Source organism: Helianthus annuus, chromosome 11 (assembly GCF_002127325.2).
Source record: "Helianthus annuus cultivar XRQ/B chromosome 11, HanXRQr2.0-SUNRISE, whole genome shotgun sequence".
NCBI classification, from domain to species: Eukaryota; Viridiplantae; Streptophyta; class Magnoliopsida; order Asterales; family Asteraceae; genus Helianthus; species Helianthus annuus.
The window spans coordinates 131726690-131745022 of NC_035443.2; the positions used below are offsets into that span (position 1 = coordinate 131726690).

The window sequence follows — 18333 nt, forward strand, 5'->3', positions numbered from 1 at the left end:
CTAGATGTTTTGGGCCCTGTGCGGTGGCACCTCCCGCACAGGCCCAAAGCCGGCCCTGGGTTGGGGTGTGACAAAGCACAAAAATGTATAATAATCGACTTGACTCCTTTCAAAAAGAAGTTTACTTCGAAACATAGACTTACTTGAATTTATATCGACACGTACATAAAAATGTCCATGTAAAAATTGCTTTTTAATAAAAACGTATTATATTTGACATAACCGTATAAATTTATGTCGAAACTTAGTCCAGCTTAAATTTATACAGATACATACATAAACTATGCACGTAAAAATGGTTTACTAACGAAAACGTATTATATTTGACCAGACTCGTTTACAAAAAAAATTACCTCAAAACATATATCAACTTAAATTTATACCAACACGTACATAAAAATATGAACGTAAAAACTAGTTTTTTTATAAGTAAGAGAACGACATATATGTAAACTCAAAACTTTAGAAACTGTAGAAGGCCAACATGATATTTTACAAAGTTTTTAAACACGACAACAAATAAGCTTTTTTAAAAAAAGAAATTAGCTAACTAATGTTGTTGAAGAAAAATTAATTTAGTAAAAACTTATTAGGTTAAAACGTATCGGTTAAAAGTGTTAATTGCCAGGGAGAGGGGGGTGGGGGTAGCAAGGGCTAAAATTAACAATTTCTAAAGTTGAGGTGGTAAGCAAGACTGATGGGAAACTCAGCGAGTTGGTTTTGAAGAAGGTAGAGAATTCTTATAATATAGATATATTTTCATGAGAGTACTAAGAATTTATAATTTAGAGTTAACTACCATTTTTGTTCCTGTGGTTTGGTCACTTTGACCATTTCAGTCCATTTTTTAAAAATGCGCCATTTTCCTCCCCGACGTTCTGGAAAGGTGCAATTTCAATCCAAAAATCATAACCCAGTTAAGTCGGTTTGTAAATAAGGACTGATTGTGTAAATTTGTAACATAAAGGACCATTTAAGTAAAATGTATAAATATTAATATAATTATAAAATATATAATATAAAAACACCACCACCACTAGCCCTGCCACCACCGCCACCGCCACCACAGCCACCACCGCCACCACAGCCACTGCCACCACTCTCTCTCTACTCTCTCTCCCTCTCTCTCTTTGCTCTGCAATCACCACCACCATCACCTTTACCTCTCTACTCCGGTGACCGGAGTTGATCCGGCCATCTTTCCGACACCCCACACCCCCACACCCCCACGAACCAAACTAACCACACACCCCTCCACATCTCACAGATCAGAAGAGAGAGGGGGAAAGTCGGAGAGAGAGAGAGAGAGAGATAACGACGAGAGAGAGAGAGAGAAGGAGGCGGGAGAGAGAACCGGCGACGGTGGGGGTGCCGTTTTTCCGGTGAGTTGCAGGCAGCGACAATGGTGATGAAGGTCTGATGATGATGATGAAGATCGCGATGATGATGATGAAGGTCGATGATGATCGATGATGATGATAACAGATGATGACGATGATGACGTTGATGGTGGTGGTAGTGGCTGTGGTGGCGGTGGTGGCAGTGGCTGTGGTGGCGGTGGTGGCGGTGGTGGTGGTGGTGGCAGTGGCTGTGGTGGCGGTGGTGGTGTGGCGGTGGTGGTGGTGGTGGCAGCGGCTGTGGTGGTGGTGGCAGGGCTAGTGTTGGTGGTGTTTTTATATTATATATTTTATAATTATATTAATATTTATACATTTTACTTAAATGGTCCTTTATGTTACAAATTTACACAATCAGTCCTTATTTACAAACCGACTTAACTGGGTTATGATTTTTGGACTGAAATGACACCTTTCCAGAACGTCGGGGGAGGAAAATGGCGCATTTTTAAAAAATGGACTGAAATGGCCAAAGTGACCAAACCACAGGGACGAAAATGGCAGTTAACTCTATAATTTATAACTTATCAATTATAAGTACCAAAACACTCATCTTGCATAACATCAACCCCCTCTCTCACTCTCTCACTCTCTCTGCGTATCTACTTATCTGTGTAGCATCCCAAGCAACTCCAATGGCAGCTCAAAATACTTTGTCAGCTATTACTTCATTTACTCCCAAATCTATTCCACAGCTCTTAAAACCTGCTCATCTTCAAACAACTTCAGTACGTAAAGATAGACACATATCGAGCTTGACTACCTCAGATCGACTCAAATGGCGTTCAAAGCCTTTAAAACCTAATGAATTCATCTGCAAATGCATCAACCGATCTCTGCTACAGGTAGTTATCGTTCCTCATGGAAATTTATGATGAATAATTGTAAAATATTAAGTTAACAATACTAGTAATAACTATATATGTGGAAACTTATATATCTAATGAACCTACTGCTCTCTAACTGTTAGTATATTTAATTATACATGTTTATTGTACACCGAAATGTGATTAATGAAAGAAAAAGTGAAACTCAAGCAACTCTAATAAGTCGGAGGAACTTAGTTCAGAATAATTTTATGGCGAGTGTAAAGGTTTCCTGCCTATGTCAACAATAGGGGTATCCAAAAAAAATTTATTGTATAATCATACAATAATAAAAAAACGATAATAAATAAAGTAAAACAACTAATTAAAATCGTTCTATTACATCATCGTCTTTTAATTTATCAAAATATATTTTTTCGACCACTTTTCAAATATTCCGCGCGCATTCGATTGTCGGCTTTCAAAAATGGATATTTTATTGTTTTGGAATTTGGGGCTTGGGTTAACTTTATCAAATGAGCCTTATTTTAATTAAACTATTTTTAATTTGGAATAACTTTAAACGGCCCGCTTGCGGTATCCGCATATAATGTATATATGTGTGGGCGTTGGGAGGGGGGGGGGAGGCAAAAGTGAAAGTGCACTAATTTTAACGTTATTTTACTAATTCGGTCAAAATAACATTAAAAGAGGGGGATGGTTAATCATGCATCATGTGGTGGCGTTGATAGCCGAAAAAGAAGGGGTCACACTAATCAACAGTTGTCTCAATTGCTTAGTGTTATGTGTGCCTTATGTCTAAGGCTTGATGCAAAACTACTATCGAGCCGAGGGTCTCAACGGAAGCAGCATCTCTATTCCTACGGGGTAGAGGTAAGGTTGTCTACATCTTACCTTCCTCAAACCCTACCTTAGATTTGCTATTGGTGGAATTTACCGAGTATGATGATGATGATGATGATGATGATGATGATGATGATGATGATGATGATGATGATGATGATGATGATGAATTTGGACTAACTAATTTATCATTTAGGCTAATTAATTATACAAGTTTTGGGTTATAAAATGTTTGGTCTTAAAAAAATTAGTGACTTTAATAAATTCAAGTATCCTATTTTTTTCCGGGGTATCATTATTATAAAATCCAAAAAATAAAAATACCCTAGGAAGAGAGGGTAGACTGCGGGGGTTACTTTTAGTACACTTTGTCTACGTGCACCTCATTTTTTTGTTCCTTCATTGCTATTTTCATCCATAATTCAACTATTCAAGATAATGTGACCAAGTGTTATAGCCACATGATGGTTCTTCCCATAAATCTGTTTCATTTTCTTTAGAGGTTTTAACGAGATAATGTGACCCAGTGTTATAGCCACATGATGGTTCTTCCCATAAATGTATTTCATTTTCTTTAGAGGTTTTTACAAGATAATGTGACCAAGTGTTATAGCCACATGATCGTTCTTCCCATAAATCTATTTCATTTTCTTTGGAGGTTTTAACTTATAAATGGTTTGAAATTTTACAAAGGATTTAGATTAATTTATGTGAATTAGCAAAGTAAAATAAAATTTTGGGTTTGAAAAAAATAGTAGATCAGTTCATTACAGGGAGGTTTTCGTACGAAGTTAATTGTTGACAAAGCATTTTCAGTTGTCTTTGAGCATCCCATCAATTCACAAGAAGTTATTTGAAAAAATAGACAGTGTTGGCGGATCAAGAAATTTCTTTCATGGGGTGCAAAATTTTTTAAGCGTTGTTTGTATATTGCTATATTATACATTTTTTCGATTCGTGTTTAATCCCATATAGGGTTCGAGTTCAAGTAGACATGGGACTAAAAGCCCAAACATTAAGATAATAAAAAAAAAAAAATACACAAAATTTACACTAGGTTTTTTTTTTTTTTTGAGGGGGGGGGGGGGTTAGGTTTTTTGAGTGATTTAGTTTTTAGCATTTAGCTTGGGGTGGGGGCGGGGTTAGGTTTTTTTTTTTTTTTTTTTGCGGTTCTCGCAATAAAGGGTGGTTCCTAACGGATCTTTGTCCTCTATATATATATATATATATATATATATATATATATATATATATATATATATATATATGTATATATATAGGGGATCGCTAAAATGAAAACCACCCCGAGTTGTAAGAACCGCGAGAACTACACCCCACGGAGGGGCGTTCGCCGCGATTTTTTTTTTACAAGTAGATGTGTGCATTATAAACACGGCCGTAAAAAATCACGGCGAACGCCCCTCCGTGGGGTGTAGTTTTTTACACCTCAAGTTTGGTGTTTTTTAATTTTTTTTCTTTTTTCTTTTTTTTTCACCAAACTTGAGGTGTAAAAAACTACACCCCACGGAGGGGCGTTCGCCGTGATTTTTTACGGCCGTGTTTATAATGCACACATCTACTTGTAAAAAAAAAATCGCGGCGAACGCCCCTCCGTGGGGTGTAGTTCTCGCGGTTCTTACAACTCGAGGTGGTTTTCATTCTAGCGGCTCTCTCTCTCTCTCTCTCTCTCTCTCTCTCTCTCTATATATATATATATATATATATATATATATATATATATATATATATATATATATATATATATATATATATATATATATATATATATATATGGCATGGTTTTAGAGAGAACATTGGGTTGAGAGTGAAAATTGTGAACTAATCTGAGCCATTAATTATTTAAATCTTAAAAATTTTAATAATGTCAGTTTTGTAATAATTTATATGTAAAAACTAAATGAAAAGGGTATAAAGGCAAATTGTTAACTACTTCTCTCTCCAATTAAATAATTAATTACATTCTCTCTAATTTTTTTCCTCTCACCAATTAACTAATTTTTTTTATTCTAAAAAATATAACCATTATATAATACATTGTTCAACCTAGAATATGATTAAAACACTGTAAAAGTAAATGCACTTCGTACCTATATGTATTATACGTATTCACAATTTAAAAACGTATGTACATATATGTACATTAACAAATATTGTTCCATCTGATCATTTTTTGTAAGTGTACATGTTCGATTTGTAATGTGCACATATGTACATTCACAGTATACTTCTAAAAAAGAAGTTAATGATATGGTTGTTTAACATTGTACATATGTGTATACGAAGTATTTGAGATGATTATTCGGCATTGTACATATGTGTATATAAGAGTCTCAACACCTAATACATATATGTACATTAACAAGTCATTTAACACGTATGTACACATATGTACATTATCTCACGTATGTTCAGAACAAAGTGTACATTATCACACAAGATTCATGATGAGTACATGGAGAATAATCACGGATATGCATTTGTAAAAAAACAATTGAATATTTAATCCAAAAATAAAAAAAAATATGTAATCAAATGTTCTGTAAATAATTCATTCTTGCATGAATATACAATTAAAAAAAGAATAAATAACACAAACATTTGAGTTCATTTTTAAAAAAATAATGTTTCTTAGTCTTGTGTGAATATAATTATCCCTTATCAAATTCCCGTTGAACGACATGAACGTACAGATAAATGGAAAATAAAATTATTTCGAATTAAGAGAGATAGAGAAGATAATTATGCAATTTTAGAAAACTAACAAAATTAAATGTGTAACTAAAATTCAATGATTAAAATAAAAATTTAAAACTAATTTGTTATAAAATGGCAGTTTTGTAATTATTTATATGTAAAAACTAAATGAAAAGCGTATAAAGGTAAATTGTTAACTACTTCTCTCTCCCATTAAATAATTAACTATATTCTCTCTCATTCTTTTCCTCTCACCAATTAACTAATTTTTTAATTCTAAAAAATATAACCATTATATAATACATTGTTCCATCTAGAACATAATTAAAACACTGTAGAAGTGAATGCACTTCGTACATATATGTATTATACGTATTAACAATTTTAAAACGTATGTACATATATGTACATTAACAAATATTGTTCCATCCGATCATTTTCTTTAAGTGTACATGTTCGATTTGTAATGTGCACATATGTACATTCATAGTATACTTCTAAAAAAGAAGTTAATGATATGGTTGTTTAACATGGTACATATGTGTATATGAAGTATCTGAGATGATTGTTCGGTATTGTACATATGTGTACATAACAGTCTCGACACGTATATACATATATGTACATTAAAAAGTCATATTTTAACACATATGTACATTATCATACCTATGTTCAGAACAAGTGTAAATTATCACACAAGATTCATGATGAGTATATGAAGAATTATAATATGGATATGCATTTGTAGAAAAAAAATTGAATATTTAATCCAAAAATAAAAAAAAAATGTAATCAGATGTTGTGTAAACAATTCATTCTTGCATTAATATGCAATTAAAAAAAGAATAAATAACACAAGCATTTGAATTAATTTTTTAAAAATAATACTTCTTAGTCTTGTGTGAATATAATTATCCTATCAAAGGTTTGCTGAACGACATGAACGTACAGAGAAATGGAAAATAAAATAATTTTGAATTAAGAGAGATGGAAAAGATAATTATGCAACTTAAGAAAACTACCAAAATTAAAATTGTAATTGAAATTCAATTATTAAAATAAAAATTTAAAACTAATTTGTTGTATAATTACAATCCTACCTTTAACAACTAAAAAGGAAATCAATGGTCCTGATTAGTTCACTATGAAGATTTTGTTAACAAATGAACCTAAATTATCTGATATAACAACGTATGGCTTGTAGACAATCACCTTTGTTGAATTTTGAGTTTCACCACCAAACTTTGGTGGTAACTTTTAGTCACTAAAGTTTTTTTTTTTTTTTTCTATTGTCTTTTGTTTATAGTGATTTTATTTTCTTGTGTTTAATGAACTAGGAGCGGTATTTGTTTGCATTTGAAACGTTTATAATTTACATCCAGATAGATAGCAAATGGGCAACAAGCTGCACTGCTACCCCTTTTCAAATAGGAAAAGGGGTTTTTTAGTACCGAAGGCGGTTTACAGTTTAAGTTTCTTAAGTTTGTATGTTTCACTTTTTGCCCTTCAAGTTTGCCTTATTTATTATTTTTAGGTTAAAAGTTTTGTCAGTAAAATTTCGAGTTTATCTATTTTTATGCTATCTCGCAGTATAAGTTTGCGTTTATATTCTTCTACGTTTTACGTCATGTGGCGGTAAAATTCGTGCTTATATTGTATGATTTTCTTGGTTTTGGTCGTCGTTTTCTTACTTAGTACGGTTTTAGGACCTCTGCTCCCGCAACGCGGGGTTAAACACTAGTTTATTCTTAAAACTAATAATATTATTTATGACCAAATTGTTATTAAAAAGAAAAATATTATTAGTTTGGTCATAATATTTTTTGTTAATTTGGTCATAAATATGTTTTTATGTCTTAAAAAACATGCACATTTCATGGCATAATATTTTTCTTTTAAATAACAATGTTGTGGCCGACCGGTTGCGGTCCTAAAACATTGTCACTATCACTCTCAGAAAATTTAAATTGGGTGACACGGTTGTCCAAATCGCTCGAACTTCGCTCGACGCTCGCTCGCAATTTTTACCGCTCGAAAAATGCTCGCTTGATTTGAGGCTCGGTTCTAAATGAGCCGCTCTTCTCGGTTCGGTTTGTAAATGAGCCAAACACGAACAAAGGTCCACTCGGTTCGGCTCGACTCGTGAACAGCCCTAAACGTGTATATTGAATCTTCTAATTAGAAAGTCATTTATTGAATATTTTACTTAGGTAATAATTACATAATTGTAAAATCTTATTACCTAAGTCAATGCTTAATTTGACTTTTTTTTATATCCTACATAATCCACCTTCCCATTAATGCCTATGTTTAAAATTTGGTGGCTAGGCACATGGAGTGGTTGAGTCGTGTAATGCCTATATTTTTTTTTAACGGTAAAAGATAATCTCATTTATCATCAAAATTGTTTGATACATACTATATGATTAGTAAGCAACTAAGTTAACCACCTAATACTTATAAAAAATAGAAAAACATCACCACACTACCGATAAAAACATGGATAAAACATTCATACAATCAACTTGCCATAGCAAACCGTACCCATTTATTCCACTCCATTTGGCCCCGATTTGCTCTCCCTTTGATCCATATAAAGGTTAGTGCTTGCATCTCACTGAAAATAACATCTCTATTGATTCTTTTTCCTGAGAAAATACATTCATTCCTTGTTTTCCAAATCCCCCAACATGTTGCCAAAATGATGAGTTGAACATATCGCCTTTTCGATTCTTCCATAGCCCTTTTTTGTGATATTCCAATAATTCTTTTTGTAAATGCAAGATTTGTTGAGTTCTACACCACGTAACTACTTTATGCCATAGAACCGCCAACACGTAGCATCACGTGAAATAGGGGATCCACGTCCTCGTCTTGTTCGCCATAATTTGGAGTTCATATTAGCATGCCTCTTTTTTCAAACCTTTCATTGTAGCTAAACGGTCTTTTTTTCGTAAATACACTAGTTTTAACTCTAGAACCCCACCCTATATATATATATATATTTATAGAGAGAGAGAGAGAGAGAAAGTATAAAAAATAGAAAAACATCACCACACTACCGATAAAAACATGGATAAAACATTCATACAATCAACTTGCCATAGCAAACCGCACCCATTTATTCCACTCCATTTGGCCCCGATTCGCTCTCCCTTTGATCCATATAAAGGTTAGTGCTTGCATCTCACCGAAAATAACATCTCTATTGATTCTTTTTCCTGAGAAAATACATTCATTCCTTGTTTTCCAAATCTCCCAACATGTTGCCAAAATGATGAGTTGAACATATCGCCTTTTCGATTCTTCCATAGCCGTTTTTTTTGATATTCCAATAATTCTTTTTGTAAATGCAAGATTTGTTGAGTTCTACACCACGTAACTACTTTATGCCATAGAACCGCCAACATGTAGCATCACGTGAATAGGGGATCCACGTCCTCGTCTTGTTCGCCACAATTTGGAGTTCATATTAGCATGCCTCTTTTTTCAAACCTTTCATTGTAGCTAAACAGTCTTTTTTTCGTAAATACACTAGTTTTAACTCTAGAACCTCACCCTATATATATATATATATATATATATATATATATATATATATATATATATATATATATATATATATATATATATATATATATATATGATTAGTTTTATTAGTGAACAACCCCCTTGATAGTGAACACCAATGAACTAATCCTAACCCTTGATTATCAATACATAAGAGTAAATCAATGGACAGGATTTGATAATGAAAATATATTAGTGTATTTTTTTAACGGCAAAAAGGAACTAGAATTGGTAATGGCTAGAAAAAGTAACAAAACATCCAGAAAACAAAATTACATCTAAAGCAATGGGATTTGAAGCCACTTTTTCTATTCTAAGAGAGGTTAACGATTTTGTTTCTAGTAACAATCCAAAGAAAAGAAAAAATGTAGAATGGTATAAATAAATAAGTCCGTCTTCAAATCATTGGTTTAAAAATTGTTTTATTTCTGTTCTTCAATATAGCCCACCACGTAGTAAATATGATTCCTTCTACCATTTGTTTTTTCTTCTTCGATAAATTACACTGATCTAGCCAAGAGTAGAAATTATTAGGCTCCATAATTTCTGTTATTGGTAATTTATCACCGTTATTTGTTCGCATACTTGCTACGCACAAGTGTATTGTTAATGCGCGGTAGGTAAGCTTGAAAATCGAGGGAATGTGCGGAAAGAATAAATAAAAAAACTAGAATGTCGATGGAAGAGAATTAATTAGTGACTGAAGTATTATATACTATCATAACGTTTATTATTTAGTTGAAAACTTATGTAACGACATAAATCTTTGTTAATTTCAGTCTGGTCTTGATTTTATGTCTAATTAATTTATGTGTGTGATGGGGGGTTACACAATGCATATATTTGGCATTGTTTGCTCATCATATGATGTAACACAAGATGAACCAACCATTGGCATTGCATCATTTTTTTTTAAATGTGTCTACTTTTATGTTTTAAACTGGTTTCAAATCCACATGTATTGCAGTGTCAGCCGGAAGACACTGTTGTAAAGCATGCAAAATTGGTAGAAGTTGTTCGGGAAATGACCACCAATGGTATTGATAATGTCAAGTTTGACCATTTGTTAATGGTGGATGCACTTGAACGACTAGGACTTGATTATCACTATGAAGATGAAATCAATCTAATTCTTGAACAATGCTACCTTCAAATTATTAAGAAAGGTTTCATTGAACATCGAAATCTTTATGAGGTCTCCTTATCTTTTCGAATCTTAAGGCAGAGAGGTTTCCGCGTGCCTTCAGGTTTCTTATAACTCTTACTCATTTTTGTTTTCTGGAATTATTCTAATCTCATCTCTCTTATCTTTTTAATATAGTTAAAATTAAAAAAAAAATCATTTTTTACAGATGTTTTTGAGTTATTTATGGGAAAGAATGGCAAGTTTATTGAAAATCTTAAATATGACATTAGAGGTTTGACGGAACTATATGAAGCTTCACATTTAAGTATAGAGGGAGAAGACGTACTCGAAGAAGCTGCAAAATTTAGCAGCCACATGCTGCAAAATACACTGAGTTCTCTTGATGATAAAGAGGCTAGAAGGGTCAAATATACACTTGAAAATCCCCACCGAAGAAACTTTACATACTTGAGTTTACTCAACTCCCCCAAAGAGTTTGATGCCCCAATCTTGAAAGAATTGGCAGAACTTGAATGCATGATAGCTCAACCCATACGCAAGATGGAAATAAATGAAGTCTTAAGGTGCATTTCAGAGTACTCGTTCATTATAACGATTAATAATGATTGCAAGAGATTAACACACAAACTTGATTTTCCTATTAAACCATGTTTCATGTGTACATTTTTCATACATAAACGCAGTGGCGAAGCTTGAGATTTTCGACCCGGGGGCGGAAGTCACCGGACCTAAAATTTTCTATAAAACTGGGGGTAGAAAACGTATATACCGAAAATTTTCTATATGAAAACTACATACTCTCCATTTCTGAGTGAAAAGTTCGGGGGACGGCCGCCCCCTCCCGCCCCTTAAAAGCTTCACCCATGCGTAAACGTGCATATATATATCCTATGAATTGGTGTGTTCCAAAAATCACATCCATTGGTAAACACAGATATAACATGACCACAATAGTTACATATATACTAATTTTACCCATGTACATACTGTAATGTCATAAATAGGGAAATGTCCCAAGGAATTTGAGCATCTTTTCTCTGGTGTAAACTTTTCATTTATTTATAAAATTTTACCGGGGTCCTGTTCCATTTGTTAAGAGATGGAGGGAGAGAGATTAAAGATTACATAATGTTTCTTTAGTTTTAGAATGAATGTTTACAAGGTATTTAATATCCTATGTTGCTTTGGGGAACAAGGCAAAGTAAATTGTCGTAACTTAGGATAACACAATTATTAATCTAATAATACTAATCTAACTTAGGGTAAATCAATAATTATTTCTGACATTCTCCTCCCTAATTTTGATTTATCCTTCCTAGCTTCCTTGCCTCCTTCCCTGATCATAGTTGGGTTTGTACCACACAAAATTACCTTGCCTTCTACTTTTCTTTAGTTGTCTCACACAACTTGCTGATTATTCCTGAATCACACAGGGTTACATATACCTGAATCACTTAAGTCTTTGATTGCCTTCACAACCTTCTTTAACTAATCACTTGAATCACACAAGTACTTCTCCATATGGTCTTGATTTTGCCTCACACAACTTCGTATCAAACGAATCTATTTGATCTATAACGGATCTTGATTATTCATATTTGATCATTTCACATGATTAGCTTGCTTCACATTTCTTTGTTTGTTTCACACAAATGACTTTCACATTTTTCTTTCATTCAGATTGTTGCTTCACACAACTTTGCTTTCACAACTTTTCTTGGATGATCCAAATCACACACGTATAAAATAAACTTCCTTCACGGCTTTGAGTGTATAACACGATTTAATATCCTTTTCACAGTTGTTTCACAAAGCATTTTCTTCAACATTAATGGCTTCACACAACCTCCATTTTGATCATATCACACGATCAGTTTTATGTTTTCTATTCCTTGTCTACACATTTAGTCAATAAAAGTGTAGGTTCTTCATCTTCGCTTTCAACTAAAAAGGATTTATTGTTCCTATCACTACTAGAAAACTGCTACTATTCCCACGTCAATTTCCGTGGGAAATCCGTGGGTAACTGCGTTTACCCACGGATTTCCCACGAAAATAGGCTGTGGGAATTCTCCTCGTGGGTAATTTTTTTCTGACGCAATTCCTACGGATTTTCCTACTCATTTCCCACAAAAATGTTTCGTTAGAATTTTCCTATATTTTTCCTACGCAAACCAATTTGTCGTTTTTTTGTCGCTTTTTTGTCACAAAAGTAAGACCCTTTCTAATACGTCGGAATTTCGTAGGAAATGTGTCACCATTTTCGTTTGTAGGAAATACGTAGGAAATTTTGGTAGGAATAATAACAGTTTTCTAGTAGTGTATGTGGGCCACCTCGTATAATTCGTATAATCGCCTTCACCTAATGGGCCACGTTGTGGATGTTTCCTCTGGTTAACCGTGCTTCGCCGGTTTAACGACCGGTAATTCTTTTTTTCCTATGACTTAATATAGGGTTTATCTATTCAATAAACCTTCTAACAACCAAATATAGTTGAATTTACCAGAATACGGACTACCCGTCCCTTTGGTAAAATTTACTAGATTTCCTTGGCACCAAAGCAAGGCGGTTATTGACAATTAAGTACGCCAAGTAACTGCTTACAATATATCACAACCATACACGGTTGATTATTATGTCACATAACAATCCTAGACATAAATATTTAATACCATATTACATATTTACACCTATACTAAGTTCAAGACCGAATGAAAATGCCAACAATCACTGCCTAATTCAGGCTTGACTTTTCTTCCTTGATCTACATATGGTGTCCCTGCCGCTGTAACCGATGGCCAAATCAGCATGCGATGGCCATCCCTTCTATGCATACTGCACCTGGCTCTCTTTTTAATGGGCGTTAAGCGTAACTCTAGTTCTTCATCGGTGCCATTAATGAAGGCCAGTTTAACCTGTGCATTACTTGATTCTCCAATGTCGAAATTGATATCCCTTGCTTTTATTCTTAAGTAGTACCATTCTAACATCTCTAGGTATCGGTAGTAGGTTTTGTTCAATACTTCATCCGTATCTGGGTTGCATCCCATCAGTCTTGCTATATCAACACATTTCTTATTATCACAGACTTTCACATAACCTTCAGGTAGGCATAAGTTTTCCCCATAATTGTCTAAGGGAGGGAATATGCAAGAACCGTTAACCCATACAAATTCTTTCAAAAACTACTCTGCTACAATATTGGATTCATTTTCTAACTTTCCTTTCTTCTGATCATATTTGACATCAAGTTGAATTATATCAATGTAATTCAAGCAGTCCTCAATCGTGGCTACAATCTTAGGGTACACTGCTGGTTCTTTTCCCTTATTCGCCCTAGCCTTATCCTTCTCTTCTTCTAAGTTCATTTCTTCAAAGTGTTTCCACAACACAACCTGATCATCAATCATCATTTCATCCTTAATATTCTTTTCTAGCGACCGACTGCCCAAATTTTTGAAAGTTTTGGTTATATTACAGCCTTTTGCTTCAAAGTTCACATCATACCCTTGATTTGCCAATTGGGTCATACTAAGAATGTATCAATTTAACGTTGGGATGTAGTGTATAGATTCAATGTATTCATCGTTAGTGAAAATCGGAAATTAGCCTCTACCCCGGAAGAATAGTTTCTGATTTCCTATGCCACGCTCAACACCAAATGAATATTTTAGTCTTTTAAACACATTTTTGTTTCCAGACACATGATATTTTCTATCATTACTTACAAACCATGTGGTTTTCTTGTCCAAACCAATGGGTTCCCTTCTACATAATCTTAGAATTTATGTTTTTAAATTTTTTATTATCGCTAATCATATTAGGTTTGGAACATATGTTACAAGAATGGATTTGACTTACGTATCGTTGATGCCTTGCCCTTTGTCTACGATTTCTTGCACGCTTGTTTATATTTGTTATGATTGCAAGCCCTTTTCCTATATTGAATTCACCGAATTCTTCACGCAGTTTGTTTACACACGGGTTTCTTACATTAGGATTCCAATCCCTTTGTGTACTTGGATGATCTATCCGATCTCCATGTACCTTCTGGCCTTCCCAACCCTTTTACAACATTCCCTGGTGTACCCGACCATAACCCCTCATAGGTTCGAATGGCGATATGTTAGGATCTGAGTTTAATTGTTTGTGTCTGTTTTATAAGATGATTAATGAAAGAAGATAATAAGATGAAATAACTGCAGCGAAAATGAAGAAAACTTTATAACACAAACAATGGAAGAACAGCTTTCATCATAAATACTTTAAGTCGAATGATTGTATTACACAATGATTCAATCACGTATTCATGAATTGCTATCTCCCCCTCAGCCTGAGATCACAAGTGATTGTTCATACAAAACGCAAGTGTGTTTTAAGTGATCTAATAGAATAGTACAGGCACTGTCTATTTATAGTACAATCCTAACCACTGTGGCATCTTGGCTGACGTCACCGAGACAGTGACATCTAACAACAATAACAAACTCAAAATACTGCAAATACTAAACAATGTTACATTAATAAAACACTGATTACAAGACTCTGTTGGTGCTATCCTCTGATGAGCTCAACCTCTGATGAAGCTTTAGTAGTGCTTTCCTCAAAGGATGATCAGACCTTTGACTTCCAACAGATATTTGACTTCTTCAGTGGTTTAGTGTTCAACAGTCTTTATAATCCAGCAGAGCTTAGCACTTAGCAGACCTTTGAAGCGATATCTTGCCATTGAAGGAAGTAGTAATTCAAAACATTGTTATTATGGATCAGTTGTTGCATAACTGTTTTGGCTTTGTATTATCTCTTTCTTTTAACTATCAAAAATACTTTGTTTTAGTATAAGCATGTGTGCTACATGCATACCATCAAGATTTTCAGCAATTCCTTTCTTTGTTCTTAAAATGATTCAGTCATTTCTACCCTTTTCTTTTATCTGCAAAACAAAGGGCAATTTTTTTGGGTTAGAACACATTTCATGTCAAGTCATATCATGTCATGATACAAAGAGTTATTATAAGCTTTATAAATGATCAGTAAAAATCATGATGAAGATTCAATTATAAATATAGGTCCTTTAATATGTTGGAATAACCAGTTAGATCAATATGAGAAAACACACAGATCTGTTGTAACTTTCTTTGACTCTTTCTTAATTAACTAAACTCAAAAAAAAATAAATTTGAATACATAATTCTCTATTTATACTAGACACAAACAAATCTTACACTACTACGAGGAACATTAAACAAATCAAATCAATAAGCGTAAACAATTCAAACCATCATTTGATTTGGAAAACCTAACCAGCTCAAACTCTTCAACCATTAACTTCTTTTCTTTTAATTGATCGTCTCCTCCTTCGTAGAAGATGAGAACTAATCCTTGATAATTTGTGTGGTGATTTTTTCTGCTGGGTCACTATGTTTCAGTGTTATGTCTATTACTTAAATCATATATACTGACTCTTCTTTTTGTATAGGTGGTGGAAGGACCTAGGGTTGGGGCAAGACTTGAAACTTGCAAGGAACCAACCTTTAAAGTGGTATGTTGGGTCTATGGCTTCCTTAGCAGATCCCACCTTGTCGCAGCAGAGAATCGATATGACAAAAACCATTACTCTCATTTATATTATAGATGACGTTTTTGATATCTACGGGACCCTCAATGAACTTACTCTTCTGACAGAAGCCGTCAACATGTACACAACAATCAAGCTCACTAGATTATTTGTACTATTTTCATGTTTTACAGAGCTTGTCTTACTTCCAATATATTCAATCATTTACATATATATTTGCAGGTGGGATATCAGTGTTGTAGATCAACTTCCATACTATGTCAAGTCATCCTTCAAAGCTGTATATGACACTACAAATGAAATTGCATCCAGAGTTTATGAGAAACATGGATTTAACCCCATAAAATCCTTACGGAAGTCGGTATGTTATATTGGTCATTATTAATTTTAGGTTTAACTAATTTACCTAATTATAGGTGAATGAATTCAAAAGAAGTGAAAAAGTATGTTAGTAAATAATATTTTCTTGTGTATTGAATATCTGAAAACCATATCATTTTCTGTAGATAGTTTATAATGAAACAATTGACGATAAAGATAACAAACCAGTAATAGTGATAGAACATCAGTAACAATCCTCATATTTAAACTAGAGACAACATAATGAGTAACAAACAAACATAATGAAAATTAAATAATAATAACTATAACATGAAATTCTGATAACAAGAAGCATATAAAATCATTACAGAAATATGTAGATAAAGACTCAACTTCTAAGTTCTAGCTTAGAAAAGGATATCTAGTTCTTATAGTAAGTGATATATATTATTATTAGATTGAATTCTCAAGTATAACTTTCCGAAACTATATTGCAGTGGGCAACACTTTTTGACGCATTTCTGGTAGAAGCAAAATGGTTTGCTTCTGGACATATTCCAAAGTCAGAAGAATACTTGAAGAATGGGTTAATCACTATAGGTGTACAAGTTTTCCTAGTTCACATGTTTTTTCTCCTTGGGGATGGTAACACCGAAGAAAAAGCGAACCTTATAGACAATAATCATGAAATTGTGTCATCAGTTTCAAATATTTTCCGTATTTCAAATGACTTGCAATATGAAAAGGTTAAAATGCTTTTCAACTTTCATGGTTTTCAACAATAACTGATTGACGTTGTAATTGAATCTATATATGATTTTTCTAACAGGATGAGAATCAAGAAGGCCATGATGGATCATATTTCAAGTATCTCCTCATGGAACATGAGTTTAATTCCACTGAGATTGCCCATGAGTATGTCAAGAAGATCATTTCAGACACATGGAAGTGTTTAAACAAGGAATGCCTCTCTCCTAACCCTTTTTCGGAGAAATTCTTGAAGGGCTGCATAAACCTGGCAAGGCTGGCTCCATTAATGTATGGTTACAATAACAAGAATTCTTCTGATCTAATAGAAAAATATATTAGATCTATCCTATGAAACAATTTTTTGTACTAATAATTGAACCTTCAGTTATGGGTTGTTGATGTTCAATATAAGATTAATCCACGTTGTGTATATAATAAGTTGTTGTGCTTATAAGTTAGCATTATTATATAAGTTAGGGAATTATTATTAGATAAATATATAGGTAGCACATGGTAGTTATAAACGGTTAAACTACTAACGGTTTCTCAAAACGACACAATGGTTGGAGCCACCGATTAAGCATTGCATGTATATATATTTCCCTGCATGTTTAACCCTATTTGTTCTCCTTCAATTCTATTAGTTGCATCATTAGAATATATTCAAATTAACTTTATCTGTTTTCCTGTCATTTACTCGATCAATTCAACCCTTTTAATCAAAATAGTCCTGTGATATTTAACAAAGTGGTATCAGATCCTGAAAACTCCGAATTTTGATTAGATGAGAGTGGAAGATGATCACAAATTAGAAATCAATCCAGAATGTACCAAAGGCTGCAATCAAAATCAGAACAGAAGAGATGAATATAATTTTGGGAGGAAATCAGGATAGGAAACAAGAAATATCAAACAAACTTGTTAATTAATTGATGACCAATAATCACGATCACCCGACGTTCGATCCAAGCCGCAAAAACGCAGCAAGATGTTTCAGTTTTTATGTTTATTAGTTAATGGGTCAGACTTATGTTATGTTTTATTATTTTCTATTTGGGCCAAGGCCAACAAACATTGGGTTATTAATAAGAGTTCATTAGGGTTAAACTTGTTAGGTTGGGCTTATGTTTTTAAATAGTATGTGTGAAACGATATAACCGTTCTAATGGTTTCCAGGGGATCGA

At 33.5% G+C, this 18333-nt stretch overlaps 1 protein-coding gene across 1 annotated transcript; it reads left to right on the top strand.

The window, feature by feature from the left end:
• The first annotated feature begins 1950 nt into the window (after positions 1–1950).
• Positions 1951–17581, top strand: LOC110884314 ((3S,6E)-nerolidol synthase 1). The gene is made up of 7 exons (XM_022132024.1): positions 1951–2242; positions 10320–10599; positions 10705–11062; positions 15980–16198; positions 16301–16439; positions 16897–17145; positions 17229–17581. Exons 1-7 carry the CDS (start codon positions 2033–2035, stop codon positions 17499–17501), a joined length of 1728 nt encoding a protein of 575 aa, XP_021987716.1. The 5' UTR covers positions 1951–2032; the 3' UTR covers positions 17502–17581.
• Positions 17582–18333: the final 752 nt, after the last annotated feature.